The sequence below is a fragment of the Lonchura striata genome, chromosome 6, assembly GCF_050655825.1.
Source record: "Lonchura striata isolate lonStrDom1 chromosome 6, ASM5065582v1, whole genome shotgun sequence".
NCBI classification, from domain to species: Eukaryota; Metazoa; Chordata; class Aves; order Passeriformes; family Estrildidae; genus Lonchura; species Lonchura striata.
The window spans coordinates 2513800-2527337 of NC_140708.1; the positions used below are offsets into that span (position 1 = coordinate 2513800).

At 59.1% G+C, this 13538-nt stretch overlaps 1 protein-coding gene across 1 annotated transcript; it reads right to left on the reverse strand.

Annotated features, from left to right (window-relative positions):
* Positions 1–1608: 1608 nt before the first annotated feature.
* NEUROG3 (neurogenin 3) lies at positions 1609–3744 on the reverse strand. The gene has a single exon (XM_085583808.1). It carries the CDS (start codon positions 3327–3329, stop codon positions 2787–2789), a length of 543 nt encoding a protein of 180 aa, XP_085439934.1. The 5' UTR covers positions 3330–3744; the 3' UTR covers positions 1609–2786.
* Between the last annotated feature and the right edge of the window lie 9794 nt (positions 3745–13538).

Genomic DNA, 13538 nt, shown 5'->3' on the forward strand with positions numbered 1-13538 from the left:
AGATAAATGGAAAAGGAGTCTTTCAGTCTTCATTATCAAGTTTCCATGGGTTTGCTAAAACCATAGCAACCAGTTCAAGCAATGATTAACCTAATAATGTGGAGGCAAAGAAAAAAAAAAATGCATTCAAGCCCCTAAAGAAGTCACTAGTTCTCTAGAGGTAGTAAATCTGCACACACACACACACACACACCCCCCTTTCCATCCACCCCCAACCTACAGCCCCATGGCTGGAAGACCAGAAGCATCCTAAGTCTCCAGAAAAAAGAATCAGCACTGCAGTAAAACCCACTCTAGTGACCCCTTTCTGAAAATACAGCAGTACAGACATCTTTGTCAACTTTTGTAATACCTGCTCTTCTGGACTGTCCTGCTCTTCTTGCTCCTTTTCTTGCTTCTGTCCACCCTGAGTTCTCTTTTGCCATTTTTTGCAAAAATACTACTTTTGCCGATAAGTAAGGGTGTCGTGATCCTTCTCAGTCTCACGGTACGTGCAGATAGTGAAGGCAACATGATACCTCCTGCAGGGAGATATCGGAGTGGAGCTGCACTAGCAGGGAAAACATTAAATGATTTTATCACCCAAATAATGACGGTGTTTCGCCTGTGGCCACACACAGAGGCCTTGGAGCACTTTGCAGACAGTTAGAGTAGGAAAACAATACACAATTCAGCCAGAAAGCGGGGGAAGGGGCAGGAATACTATTAGGTCTTTCATTCTGCCTATCTGATCTACGACACAGATAGATCACGTTCAGGACTATAAGAGTACACGCAGGGATAGGCCCCCACGGCCTTTTCCGAGTCCTCAGCCTTGCCCCACGGCCTGTATTTCTCCAGCAATGCGGGTGTTCCTTCTCAAAGCAGTAAATAGGCAAAGGAGGGGGACTCTGCATAGATGGACGGGTCCCAGGAGGCAGCAGAAAGTGCAGATCTCCAAAAAAGATCAAGTAGAAAGTGAGATCTGCTCACCTTGCCTGTCAACACTGGCACCGTGGCACCCTTGCTCCCTTCTCCCTGTGTGGGACACCTGCAGCTCCTCTCCGTGGGACACTTTGTTGAACGAGGCTGGATCAAGTGCACGAGTAACAGGTCGCTGCTTCTACAAAATCCACCCGGCCCCGCGTGTTGTGTGTTTTCTGGTCTGCAGAGCGTCTGGTTAGCACCAGGACCGTGCCAGCCCCTCCCTTCCCCGCAGGACTGGGCGATGTCCCCCACAGCCCACCTGAACGGACAGCACCCGGGAGAGACACAGCCGGGGGGCTCCGCATCACCCCGGCTGGGCTCGGGCAGAGCCCGGGGCTGAGCCCCGGCGAGGGGACGGCTGCGCCGAGTCCCGGCCGCCTTCAGCACCATGGCCAGAGCCGCGGCGCCGGGGCGGCCGGGGCGCCGCCAGCGCCGGGGCTGCCCCACTCGAGCCGCCCCACGGCCCCCGGGCAGCGGCAGCGCGCAGCAAGGGGACGGGGGCGAGGAAGGGGCTCCCCGTGGTGGCTCCCCGTCGGCGGGACGGGGGTGGCGGAGCGGCGAGAGGAGGACCCCGGGCTGCCGCACCCGCTCAGGTTCCACCCTCTCTCCTCTTTCGCTGCGGTGCGGGAAGGGGAGGTTGTTGCGTGGGGGGGGGGGAGTTGTTTGTGCGCGCAACTTTGTTTCCAGTAACCAAATTTCTTTTGTTCAACAAATTGCCTCAATAGCGTCTCTTTGCTGCGGGCAAACGGGCTCAGCTGAGAACAATTAGCATCACAATAAGCTTTTGGCCTCGCGGGCCGCTTTGTCTGGCGGCGGCCGCCCCGCCGGGGCAGCGCGGAGCGAGGAGGCGGCCTGGCCGTAAATCTACCAGCTACAAATTGAGTCCCGGCAGGAGAGGGCCGGGAAGGGCTGACGGAATTCATGCGGGTTCTCTTCTCACCGTGGCAGCGGAGGTAGCGTCTTTCCCATCTCCTGCGCTCCCCCCGGCCCCGCTCAGCGCTTCACGTTCCGGCTGCTGCCCCCGGGCCCGCCCTGGCTAAACTCACCCCCGGGGAGCACGGGGTCGGCCTGAGGCGACGCTGCCCCGGGCACCAGCGCCGCTCCGGGTGCTGGAGCGCTGTGTCCTTACAACAGCCCCGCAGCCGGGCGCACCTCACCTGGAGACGGTGGGACGGCAGCGGCCGCAGGTCTGCGGGAAAAGGCACCTGCAGAGAGAGGCCGGTTTTTAATCCGAGCGCGGGCCTCGACGGGCACACGCCGGCGTGCGCACAGGCGTGGGACCCCGCTGGGCCGCTCTCCATCGCCGCTCCTCCCTCGCGAGGGAGCGACCCCGCAGCGGGCACACCGCCCGGGGCCCCGAGGAAACCCCCGCGGGGCCGGCGCTGCCCTCCCCGGCGCCGGTGCGCGCGATTTTGAAACTCCCGGAGAGCCCTCGGTGATAAAAACACGGCGTCGCACAGGTCTGGCCGCAACCCGCTTTATTTTCCTCTTCTTTTTCTTCAGAAAACCCAAAATATAGCTGCGGGTACAGACAGCTGGACCGCCGCTGCTAAAAATACTCTTATATACAAAATACATATTTGTTACGAAATATATTCAATAAATACCGATAGCGACAAATTAATATAATTTACCGTTAACGAGTACAAAACCGTGATTTGTTTTTGTCCGCCCGCTCCCGCTGCGCTTTCCAGCCGAGCGGATCGGGACGGGGGGAGCGGGGCTCCCGCCGCCCCCCGGCGCGCAGCTCGGGGCGGCCCCGCTCCGCCCCGCCGGCGCTTTGAAGGCCACGACGGGGGGACACCGGCCGGGCGGCGGGCTCAGAGGAAGGCGGGGAAGGCGGCGGGGCCGCGGCGCAGAGCGGCGGGCGGCGGGGCCGCGGGGCAGGGCGAGTCCCAGGGCCCGGGGGAGGCGGCGGCGGGGGCTGGCGGCGGCGCGGGGGGCTCGGGCAGGTTCTGCTCGGCCAGGCGGAGGCTCTGTGTGAGCGCCCAAATGTAATTGTGGGCGAAGCGGAGCGTCTCGATCTTGGTGAGCTTGGCGTCGTCGGGGAAGGTGGGCAGGACGCTGCGGAGAGCGTCCAGGGCGGAGTTGAGGTGGTGCATGCGGTTTCTCTCCCGGTCGTTCGCTTTCATGCGCCGGCTCCTCTTCTGCTTGCTGAGCAAGCCCTCGTTCCGCGCCTTGCCGCGGCCCCGCCGCGCCTTCCCCTTCCTGCGGGCCGCCGTGTCCCGCGGGGCCAGGGCGGTGCGGGCCGGCGAGGCGCCCCGGCTGCCCGCGGAGGCCCCGCCGGCCGCCGAGGAGGGGTCCTCAGCACCACCGAAATACGGCTGCCCTTCGTCCGGCGAGCGGTCGCTCTGCGGGGCCATCCTGAGAAGACAATCCCGCGTCGGCCGGCCCGGGAGAGCCCTGTCCCCCGCGGCTGTGTGTGCTGAGCCCGGCCGAGGCTGCGGGGCAGGAGAGCGGCTCTGGCTGCGCGCTCCGCGGCGCTCTCCGCGGTCCCTCGAGTGCGGGCAGGAGAGGTTGCGCCGCCGGCACACGACTGCCGTTAAGCCCCTATATATAGGGCCGGCAGACAATGGGGATTTCCCGGCCGGGCGGCGTGTGCGCCCCCCCGCCCGCACCCACCCCTTGGCACGCTTTTATCTTATCAGTCCGACGGGAGCGTGCCGGCTCCGGCACCGCCCGCTGCCCCGGCCACACCACGCGAGACCTCGCTGGCTTCCACGCCGCGTCGTGCCGGGACCCCCCCGGCCCCGCCCGCCAGCCGTCCCCGGGACGTGACCCCCGGGCAGAACCCGCAGTGGGGGCTGCGCCACGGCCGGGGGGCCGCACTCTCCGGGGCTCCGCCGGGGTGCAGTGAGGGTCGGGGCGGAGCACAGGGGCGCAGCGGTGGCAGAGGGCTCCCCAGCACTAGGCTTCGTAACCGGGGAAGCGCCGGCCCCCCGGAGTGGCCGGGGACGCACCGCCGGGCCAGGCGGTGTCTCATCCGGTGCCAGACGTCAGGGTCCAGCTGGCACCATTCCGGCTCCGCTCCCCTCGGCATAGCCACAACCCCTTCCCGCTGCTCCGGCGCCCCGGGGCACTCCCGGAACATCCCCTCCGATGTTCCAGCCCCCTCCCGTCACTCTTCTCCTCGCCCCTGCAGCGCCGGGAACATCCCCGCGCCCCCCGCGCATCGACCGGCGGAGCTGTGAGCGCTGCGCTGAGGGCGGCGAGCGCCAGCGCCGGAGGGGACCGAACGCCGTTCTCCAGCCCCCACTCGCGTCGTGACTTTGCTCCCACGAGGGAAACAGAGGCTGGACCCCGCGGGGGAAGGGCCCTCCCAAGGCCCGAGGCCGCCCCCGCCCCGTCGGCCCGGCACGGGGCGCGGGGGCAGCCGCGCTGCCGCGGGAGCTCGGTGCGCAAAACGTGCCGGGGACTTTTGCGCACCGGCTGCGGCGGGCGGCGGGGAGCGGCCCGGGCCCGGGGCATCTTTCCCCGGCGGAGGGCGAGGGGCCGGCAGTAGTGGAGCCGGGCTCCCCCTGCACGGCACGACGACCCCGGGGCTGCGGGCAGGGCCGCCGGGAGGGCGCAGCCCCGGCGGGGCCGGAGTCCCCCCTCTCCTTCACCAAAGCGGCGCGGCGGATCCCGGTCGGGGATCCCCGTGCCGGGAGCGGCCGGAGCGGCCCCGTTGGGCCGCGGCGGGGCGGGGGACAGCTCCCCCTGGCCGGCCTGGTCCCCGGCCCCACGGGGCGGCCCTGGGCGGCGCGGTGCGCGGCGGTATGGGGCTGTGCGCGCTGCCTGCCCCGGAGCGCGCTGCGGGCGGACGGCCCCGCTGGGAGGGCGGGGGAGGGTGCCGAGGGGGGCGGCCACCGCGGCGGCTCGGGCGCCCCTTCTCGAGGGGCGGCTCGGAGGGCAGCGGAGGATGAATAGGAAGGGCCCGGCGGGGTTGGGGGTTTTTTTTGTGCCTGTGCAATTGGATGACAAAAAAATCTGGCGAGCGAGTTTCCAAGCCTCAGACTGCCCACTTCAAACGTCCTTCAAACAAAAGCTGAAGAGGAAAAGAAAGCCCCACCTGGTACCGCTGTTTGCTAAAATAATAATAAATAGATTTCGTTTAATAAATAATTACAAGAGATTGTAAAGTGGAGTACTTTGGGAAGCATTAATCATGGGGCTGGGGGCAGACATCACCTGCTGGCAAACAAGACAACTTTATTGTTAAATCACCTTCCCACTGCCACTTTCCGATAACTCCCTCCCGTCGCCACAAAGCCCGGCCGGGGATGTTTACTCATAGTTAGCATAACAAGCACCATATTACCACGAACGTGATAAAAACCTGCGGGGGCACCGCTGCGGGCTCCCGCTCACACCTGGCCGGGCCGCCCGGTGCGGAGCTGGCACCCAACGGCCCTTCCAGGAGGGGCCCTGCTGCCGTTTACATTGGCCTGGTTTACGCTGCTTTATAACAGGTTTACTGCAATCCCTATCTCCCGGTCCTATTTGTCTTATTTTATTGAAAACATATGGTAACCAGAGCGGCCCCGGCGCATCCTTCGCCTGCCAGGCGTCGGGAACGTTTGGCGAGCCGGGGCTCGGCCGCAGCCCGCTCACCCGCCCGCCGGGGGCTGTTTGCTCGGGAGAGGGGAGGCCAGATAAGGCTGGGTCCCCTCTCGATCTTGGGGGTGACCCCAGGGTCCGGGGGCCGCCGGCCGCTCCGCGTCCGCCACCCACCCCGGAGCCACCGGTGCGCGCCGGCGGGGCCGGTGCTGCGGCGACGGCAGCGGCGGGCGCACGGCAGAGGCACCTGCCCCGGGGCCTCCCCATCCTTCCCCCGCTCCCTCCGGCCGGGTTGCTCAGGAGGTGCCGTGATTTGCGCTGCCATATGTCGGGCGGGTCGGCGGAGCAGCTGCCGCCCCGGCCCTACCTACCCGGCGCATAATACCTGGGAGCCGCAGCCCCGCGTCCCCCTTTGAGAGGGCAGCGCGGCGGGGCCGGGCCCGCGCCGCTGTTTTGTGACTTTATTGTGGCGCCCAACAGATGCACGCAGGCCCCTCCTGCCCCTCGCCCCGGTGCGAGCGCGCTGCTCGGGACACAAGGAGCACAGATGCCAGGCGCAAGGTGCACCAGATGCCCCCCTTTGTGATTTCAAACAATATTTCTCCCTTCCTCCCCCCTCCCTCCTTTTCCTACAAGAGTGGGAGAAGAAGGAGTGCAGAAAGAAATTTATATATATATATATATATAAACGAACCAATCTGGAGAGGAAAGGCGAGCCCCGGCAGGAGGCGGCCGGCGCCGCCCGGAGGAGCGCACGGCGGGCGCAGCGGCGGGGCCCCGGGGAGGCGCCGGCCGCGGGCAGGGGCCAGGAATGCAGGAATGCCCGCCGGGACGGAAGGAGCCGCCTCGGGAAGCCGCTCGGTACCTCCGGAGCGCTGACCTGGGCACCACAGAGCACGGTCTGTCCGTTCCATGGGCAGCTGAGGGGCGGGAGCTCCAGAGCGAGCCGATATGACCAGACCTCAGCACCTGATACCGATATGTCCCTTGGGGCCACGAAAATGCTCCAAGGGCTGGGAGAACCTCTGCTGTGAGACAGCCTGAGAGGGCTGGGGGTGTTCAGCCTGGAGAAAGAAAGCCTCTAGGGCGACCTCAGAGCCCCTTCCAGTGCCTAAAGGGGCTCCAAGAGAACTGGAGAGGGACTTCGGGTGACAGCACGGAGTGACAGGACAAGGGGGGACAGTGGCTGAAAGAGGGCAGGGATAGATGGGATATTGGGAAGGAATTCTTCACCATGAGGGAGGTGAGGACCTGGCACAGGTTGCCCAGAGAAGCTGGGGCTGCTCCATCCCTGGAAGTGTCCAAAGGCAAGTTGGACGGGGCATGGAGCAACCTGAGATAGTGCATGGCATCTCTGCCCATGGCAGCAGGGAGTGGAGCTGGATCTTTAATATTCCTTCCATCCAACTCTATGATTCTGTGCAAGGATAAATAAACCCTGCGATAAGGGATGCTGTCACTTCACCAGGAGAGGAGAAGCCCTGATAGAAAGCCCAAGAGTTTCTACCTGGGCTTTCACTTTCACTCGACCATAGACCTTTCTCCATGCTTATGTGCCCTCAAAACAGCCAGACAGGAGATGGCTTCCTAAGGCTGCTAGAGCAGACAGCTCTTCTGAGACATTCTGGATCACAATCTTTAGCATAGCAAAAAAAACCCAACAAATACAAACAAACAAAAAAAAAACCAAAACAAAAACCAACCAAACAAACAAACAACCCAAAAACCAAACCAACCAACCAACCAAACAAAACAAACCCCCTAGATTATGTCTGGATAGGAGAGAGGAAAGGAAAAGAAATACTATGGAGAGGAAAGGCTGGGAACAAATGCCAAGTACACAAGGGTCAGTCTGTGATGCCAAAGGTGGGTCCTGTGAAACCTGTTACCTTAAAGTATTTATTCAACCATCCAAGCATGTGCCCTGGCAGAGAAGGATGGTCCTCACTTCCCTGGGAGCCAGCCTCCTCCTGCCATTCCCAGCTCTGCCAGACTTGCTCCCCTCTCCATTTGTGGCGAGTGGCTCCTTGCCCCAGTCTGTCTCACCTGCCAGAAAAAGGGGTTTCTCCTCCACCCTGTTGCCATCCTGGGCAGACAGGATGGGTTACACATCTTCACTTAGGTTTTCCAAATTCTTTAAGCTTTACACCAGGTTTTGGTGAGCTCTGACAGAATCCAGCAGCACTTCACCAGCTGGCAGTGGTCAATTTACCAGCCACCAGTTGGGCAACACAGACTTGAGGCTTCAGTACTCATCTGCATCAGCTCTCCTTTGGCCATCAGTGAATAATTACAGACCATAGCTATGCTGAGCTCAGACTGCCACCCTCCTGACCAGCCCTTCATTCCTATAAGGATAAAAATATGACTTCTGTCATTTTGATGCATGAGGGGGTTAGAAGCACAGCAAACTGGTCATATGGGCTCTCTCTGAAACTCCTCACTCCCTAGGTGCCATCAAACAGACAGATGGTGTCCTTAATGGCCTCCAAAAATAATAAAAATTGCATTTTCCTCTCTTGATTTAGAGGCCCCACTGGTCAGACTTTGAACACACCAGAATCCACCAGAGCTGGCTTTTGAGAAGCAAAAACGTTGCTAAAAACCAGGAGTTTGAAAGGAAATACCCTGTCCAATCTGAAAAAAAGGGCAGAGATGCCCTGACGGACTCACACACCACCCACCCCTCCACAGAGCTTCATCGAAGCCCTCAACATGAGAAGATGGGGAAAGGTGGGGGGGGTGGGGTGGGGGGGTTGTTTAACCCTTTCTTTGCAACTGAATTTAGTGCCAGGCCGCTGCCACCACAGAGAAGTGTGCCCAGTGTGGTGCAGGGGTCACTGCTGAAGCCAAACTCCCGCTGCCAGAGGGATGTGACTCAAACCTGAGCTGTGGCTATTCTCCCACCGGCCTCATGCACTTGCTAGTAACCGGTTCATGCTCTTCCCATCACCATTCCCGGCTGTGCCATCCACCTCTGCCCCCCTGCCGTGCTGTGATGACTGCCCACGGGGTTTAAGGTACTTGTAGCCCCCACACCAATCGCAGCCACACCCACACTCCCGGGGCATGACCCCATCTCCTCCCTCACCAGCCTGGTCCCTTCCTCCCTTCCCCTTTCAGCCTCGGGCAGCATCGTCCCTTGCCCAGCTCTAGTTTTCCATGCCCTTGCTCCCTCCCCCACACCTTTACACCCCTTTCCTGGTACATCCTGCCCTGGTGTCCCTGTCAGGCAGGCATGGTGCCCCATTGCAGCATCCCCCAGCCATTCCTGCCCATCTGCACTCCCAGCCCTTCATCCAGCACTGGGCTCCATCTGCCAAACTCCCAACCCTTGAATTGGAGCCTCCTCCTGTCCTGCAGTGCCGAGTAGAAGAGGATTTTATACCCAAATGGGACCATCTGCTTCCCCAAGCCCAGGTGTATAATGAACCTGGGGAGGCCACAAGCAGCACAGCCCCTCCTGCCAGCCCATGCCAGGACCTCTGTAAAGCTGAGCATCCAACCTGACTCCTGTACCTCAATTTAAAAAATCATGTATTTGCGACTTCCTAAAAAAAAAAAAAAAAAAAATCCGTGTATTTTCACCCAAACTGCAGATGTAATCCAGCAGTTTAGCCGCAGCCCAGCTCTGCAAGACACGTCACCAGCAGTGCGTGTGATTTCGGTGAGCCACAGCTTAAACTCGTGGCGGCAGGCTGCAGTGGGAGGAGGGCAATGATCTCAAGGCAGGTAACAGCAGGGAAAGCCCGGGGCTTGCCACCTGCGTGCAGCCAGAGCATTGTCACCATCTGCCCCGGCTGCAGGGAGGGAGCAGGACCAGCCCTGCCCGCGCAGCTGGGCTTGGGGTGGGCTTGGGGTGGGGGGAGAGATGCTCCATGCCCCAGCCCATGTCTAAAGGGTCCCAGGATTCCCGGGTTTTAGCAGCACCCTCATCATTTTCCTTCACCGGCAGGCAACCAGCCCAAGTCACTCCCAGCAGGTCCCGGGTACCGGCGTTTTTTGGGGTCTCCGGCTCCAGCAAAGCCCCTGTGCTCAAAGATACATTTTCTGACACCCTCCCATCATCTGACATCCCCTCAGTGCGGGGGCTACACCTCCCTCCCCCCGCTCTTCACCAGAATCCCCACCATTTTCCACCATCATTTAAGTTTCTGAAGTAATTTCTTTTTTCTTTTTTTGTCCTTTTTTTTTTTTAAAAAAAAAAAAAAAAAAAAAAAAAGCAAAGCATCTACCATATGTTCTCCCCTGAAAGGGGCAATTGTTAACAGATCATTAAAACACCGTGGCGAGTGCTCTGAGATTCCTTCCCTCAGTCTTACGCATTATCCCGTCTCTGTCACCCTTTCAATGCGGCTTTGAGGACTCTGCTTTTCTAACTTCCTTCTCGGGGGGAAAAAAAAAAAAGAAGAAAGAGCCACTAAAATGACCCTCTTCACAGCTCTCCTCCTTGCTTTTCAATGTCCTTTGCGACACCCAACTATAATTGGGGTGGGGGGCTGGCGTGCCGCTGCTGCTGTCACCGGGCTGGGGGTGGCAGGGCCACATCCTGCCCCGGCCACAGGGTGCCAGGGTTGGGACAGCAGGATGAGGGGTGACAGGGGTGCTGCAGGCAACCTCCCCTTCCACTGCTGGGCAAGGGGACTGCTCGTCCTGGGGGGCTCAAACAGCACATCCCAGCCAGCCTGGTGCTGTCCCTGTTCCGGGCATGGGGGATGACCCCATGACACACAGAGTAGATAGAGAGCATTCCCTAGAGACCCCATCCCCAGAGACATCACCCCCAGAGACCTCACCCCAAGGGACCTCATCCCCAGAGATCTCACCCCCAGAGACCCCATCTCCAGAGATCTCACCCCCAGAGACCTCACCCCCAGAGACCTCACCCCCAGAGACCCTACCCCCAGAGATCCCCTCGGGTGCATCAGGTGCCTTCAGCAGCACAAATCCATTTGGTATGGAAATAAGCTACCAGCTGGCTGGGAAGTGAGCTAAGCCCAGAGATGGAGCTCTTTAGGGGGCTTGGCTATTTTACCTCCCTTCCTGGAGAACTAACACTGTTTTAGGAAACACCAAATGATAGGCAGCTGGAGACCATCAGGGCATGGCCCACTTCTGCCTGAACAATGGCTTTGGGTTGAGGGACACTTCCTGCAGGCTCTGCACTCTTGTGACCAGGAGGGAAAAGGCTTTCAGAACTCACACAGAGGTTCCTTACCTACATCTTCTCCCCTTCCACCACGGATTTGGCCATTTCTCCAGAGGACCGTGATCCCCAGCTCATCCAGCCAAGCTCCAGGCATGGTTTGGTCTTCTGCTCCACCTTTCCCAGCAACCAGCACGAGGCCCTGAGAGTTTGCACTTCCCCGCACCAGCAAAGGAGTGTGCTGCATGGGACCAGAGAGAGCACAACACTCCTGCTGGGAAACAGGGGGAGAGGCAGCTGCCCCAGCCAGCAAAACCCAGTTATGTTTGTAAAAACCACAGAAACTTCAAAGCCCTGCACACAGACTTCTCCAAGAACCAATATTCCACAGCAGCTACACAGCTTTGCCAGGGCCTGCAGGTAGCTCCAGGGACCTCAGAGTGCTCCACTGCCCCTGGCTCTTGCCCTCCAGCCAGCAGGTTTTCCCCAGCACCCTCCAAACCCTCCGGCTGCTGTGCTTATTTTCAGCCAGGGAGGTGCTGCTCTGCTTTGTGCAGCTGAGGGACCTGTCCTGAACAGGTCCCACTGCAGAGTCCCCGAACATCCTGGGAACAGGAGCCAGGAGCTTCCCCAGGCAATCCCCCCTCCCAGAACCCCGGTGCTGACCCACAGGAATCTCCCAGCAGGGCTGAGCACTGTGATGGGGCTGGGATCAGCAAGTCAGTCAGACAGCAGTCCCCAGTGCCCAGGAGGACGAGGTGCCTTTGTCCTGCACATCCCCAGCAGGTCAGCTCCCTTCTCCCTGCCAGCACGGCAGCTTTCAGCTCTTCATCAAGGACAAAACTTTCCATAGGATTAAAAAAAAAAAAGGTACCTCTGCAAAGGAGCAGGCTGGAAACGCCCGGGACTCCCACTTTGCTGAGGGCTTTTACCAGCTGCTTTTGCCAGGGCTCCGAGCGCTGCTGCGGGGCAAAGCTTTATCCCTTAGAGCTGCAGAGAGACTTCAGCCAGGAGCTGAATCCAAACCCAAGCAGTAAGCAGTTCTTCCATCCCGAGTGCAAAACCAGATGGAGCCGTGTCAGTTTGAAGCAGCACGGAATGCAATTTTGACAAGACAAGCAGCAGCGCTGCTGTCCCAGCCGAGGGAAGCTGCTGGCCTCTCTCCCCCTCCCCGGCGGGCACAGACATTAACTGGGGATGCAAAGGCCGAGCAGCTCCCGTGCCACGGCTGCTCCTGGAGGTGATCCCGGCCCAGAACAGCTCAGAGGATGCCGGCAAGCGGCAGCCCCCGCCCTCTGCACTTCAACACCCACCACACCATTTCAATTCCTGAACCCACACAGGAACCTTTGAATAATCAGCTGGGGCAGAAAAGTCGTGAATGCCGGAAAGTCTTAGTGAAGAAAAGAACTTTAGGAACGCAAATCCACGAAACAACTTCTAGCTAAATAGTTTTTACATCTTAAACGCTGATATTCTTCCCCACCGGGGGGAAATTGGCTCCGAGGAAGGAGGGGGAGCTGTAGGCAGCAGCTGTATCCCGAGTGCCATCACGGACAGATGATGGTCACTGCGGAGGCTCAGAAGCTGTGCCTGCCCGAAGGAGCTCCCCAAGCAGAGCAGGGCCGGGGCCGCTGCAGGAGCCCTGGCGCCCTGGGGATGCAGAGGGAATTCCCGGCGAGCAGGGATTCCATCCGCGCCACCAGAGGGAGACCTGCCCGGCATTTCTCCTCCGGATCCGTGCTCATGAAAGATTTTTGTTTATTATTATTTTCACAGCCTCTGCTCGGTACTCCAGCCGGGCACCCAGCTCACCCAGGTGCCGTGCCTCTGTGGCCTCACGAAATAGAGAGGGAAACCTCTTTTTTCTTTCTGATGGAAAGCAGGAATGCATGGAGCACGAACCACTGCAGCTCACAGCTGTCAGAGCACTTTAAAATTACACACACATAATAATCCACAATTCTGGGATTTTGTGGCGTTGTCTCAGGCTTTTAAGGAGCAGCCAAGGAACATTTTCTTAAATCAGGTTAAGGATGCATCCGTGAGGAGCAGCCCAGCTGTGGCTGCTCCTGCCAGGAGGACAGGGATTAAATTAGATCAGCATTCTTCACCCATCTGAAGACAATTTTCTCATCAGCTTTCTGGAGAAGACAGCTGAGCAGAGAATCTCTCTCCTCCAGCCACCTCCCAACAGGCATCATCCCTCCCTGCAGTCACCGTGGCCTGTGAAGCCAAGAGTTAATTTCCTCAGATCCTAGGGAATGGGAAGGGTCAATAGTTTCTGAATCAATCATTTATTAAACAAAATCACACAGGGTTTACTTTGTGATTGTCAGGCTGACATCACTCCCACCCAAACTCTGTGAGTGACACTGGGGATGGCTGAAAATTCAGATCAGCTCACAAATTTTCTTCATAAGGGATAGTTGCTCTCTTGTATCCCAAAATACTCCCCCCATTTCATTTAAACCACCTAAAGTTTAACCACACTTGGGCCACCTCCTGGTTTCTGGGCTATCTCATATTTCACACCACCCCCATATTTACATTTATTAGGGGAAAAAAAAAAAACCTTACTTTTGTCACCAAAGGAGAACTACCTTTGTCATTCCCATCTTCCCAGCCCAATCCCTGTACAAACCAACTCCAGCTTCAATTTTCCCATCCTCCCAAGCTGCTCCTCCTCCCTCTCCTTGCACACAAACCCACCCTTAAAACACACCTTGCTTTTTAACTTACCAGAACACATCATTCAAGACAGACCAGGAAAATTTGGGTGAAAAGGAGCAATTAAATATTTAAGCAGTGGCCATGTGCAGGGCCCAACGCTAGAGCGTGCTGCAGACCTCCCACTGCCCCTGCTGGGCTGGGATCTGTCCCCAGA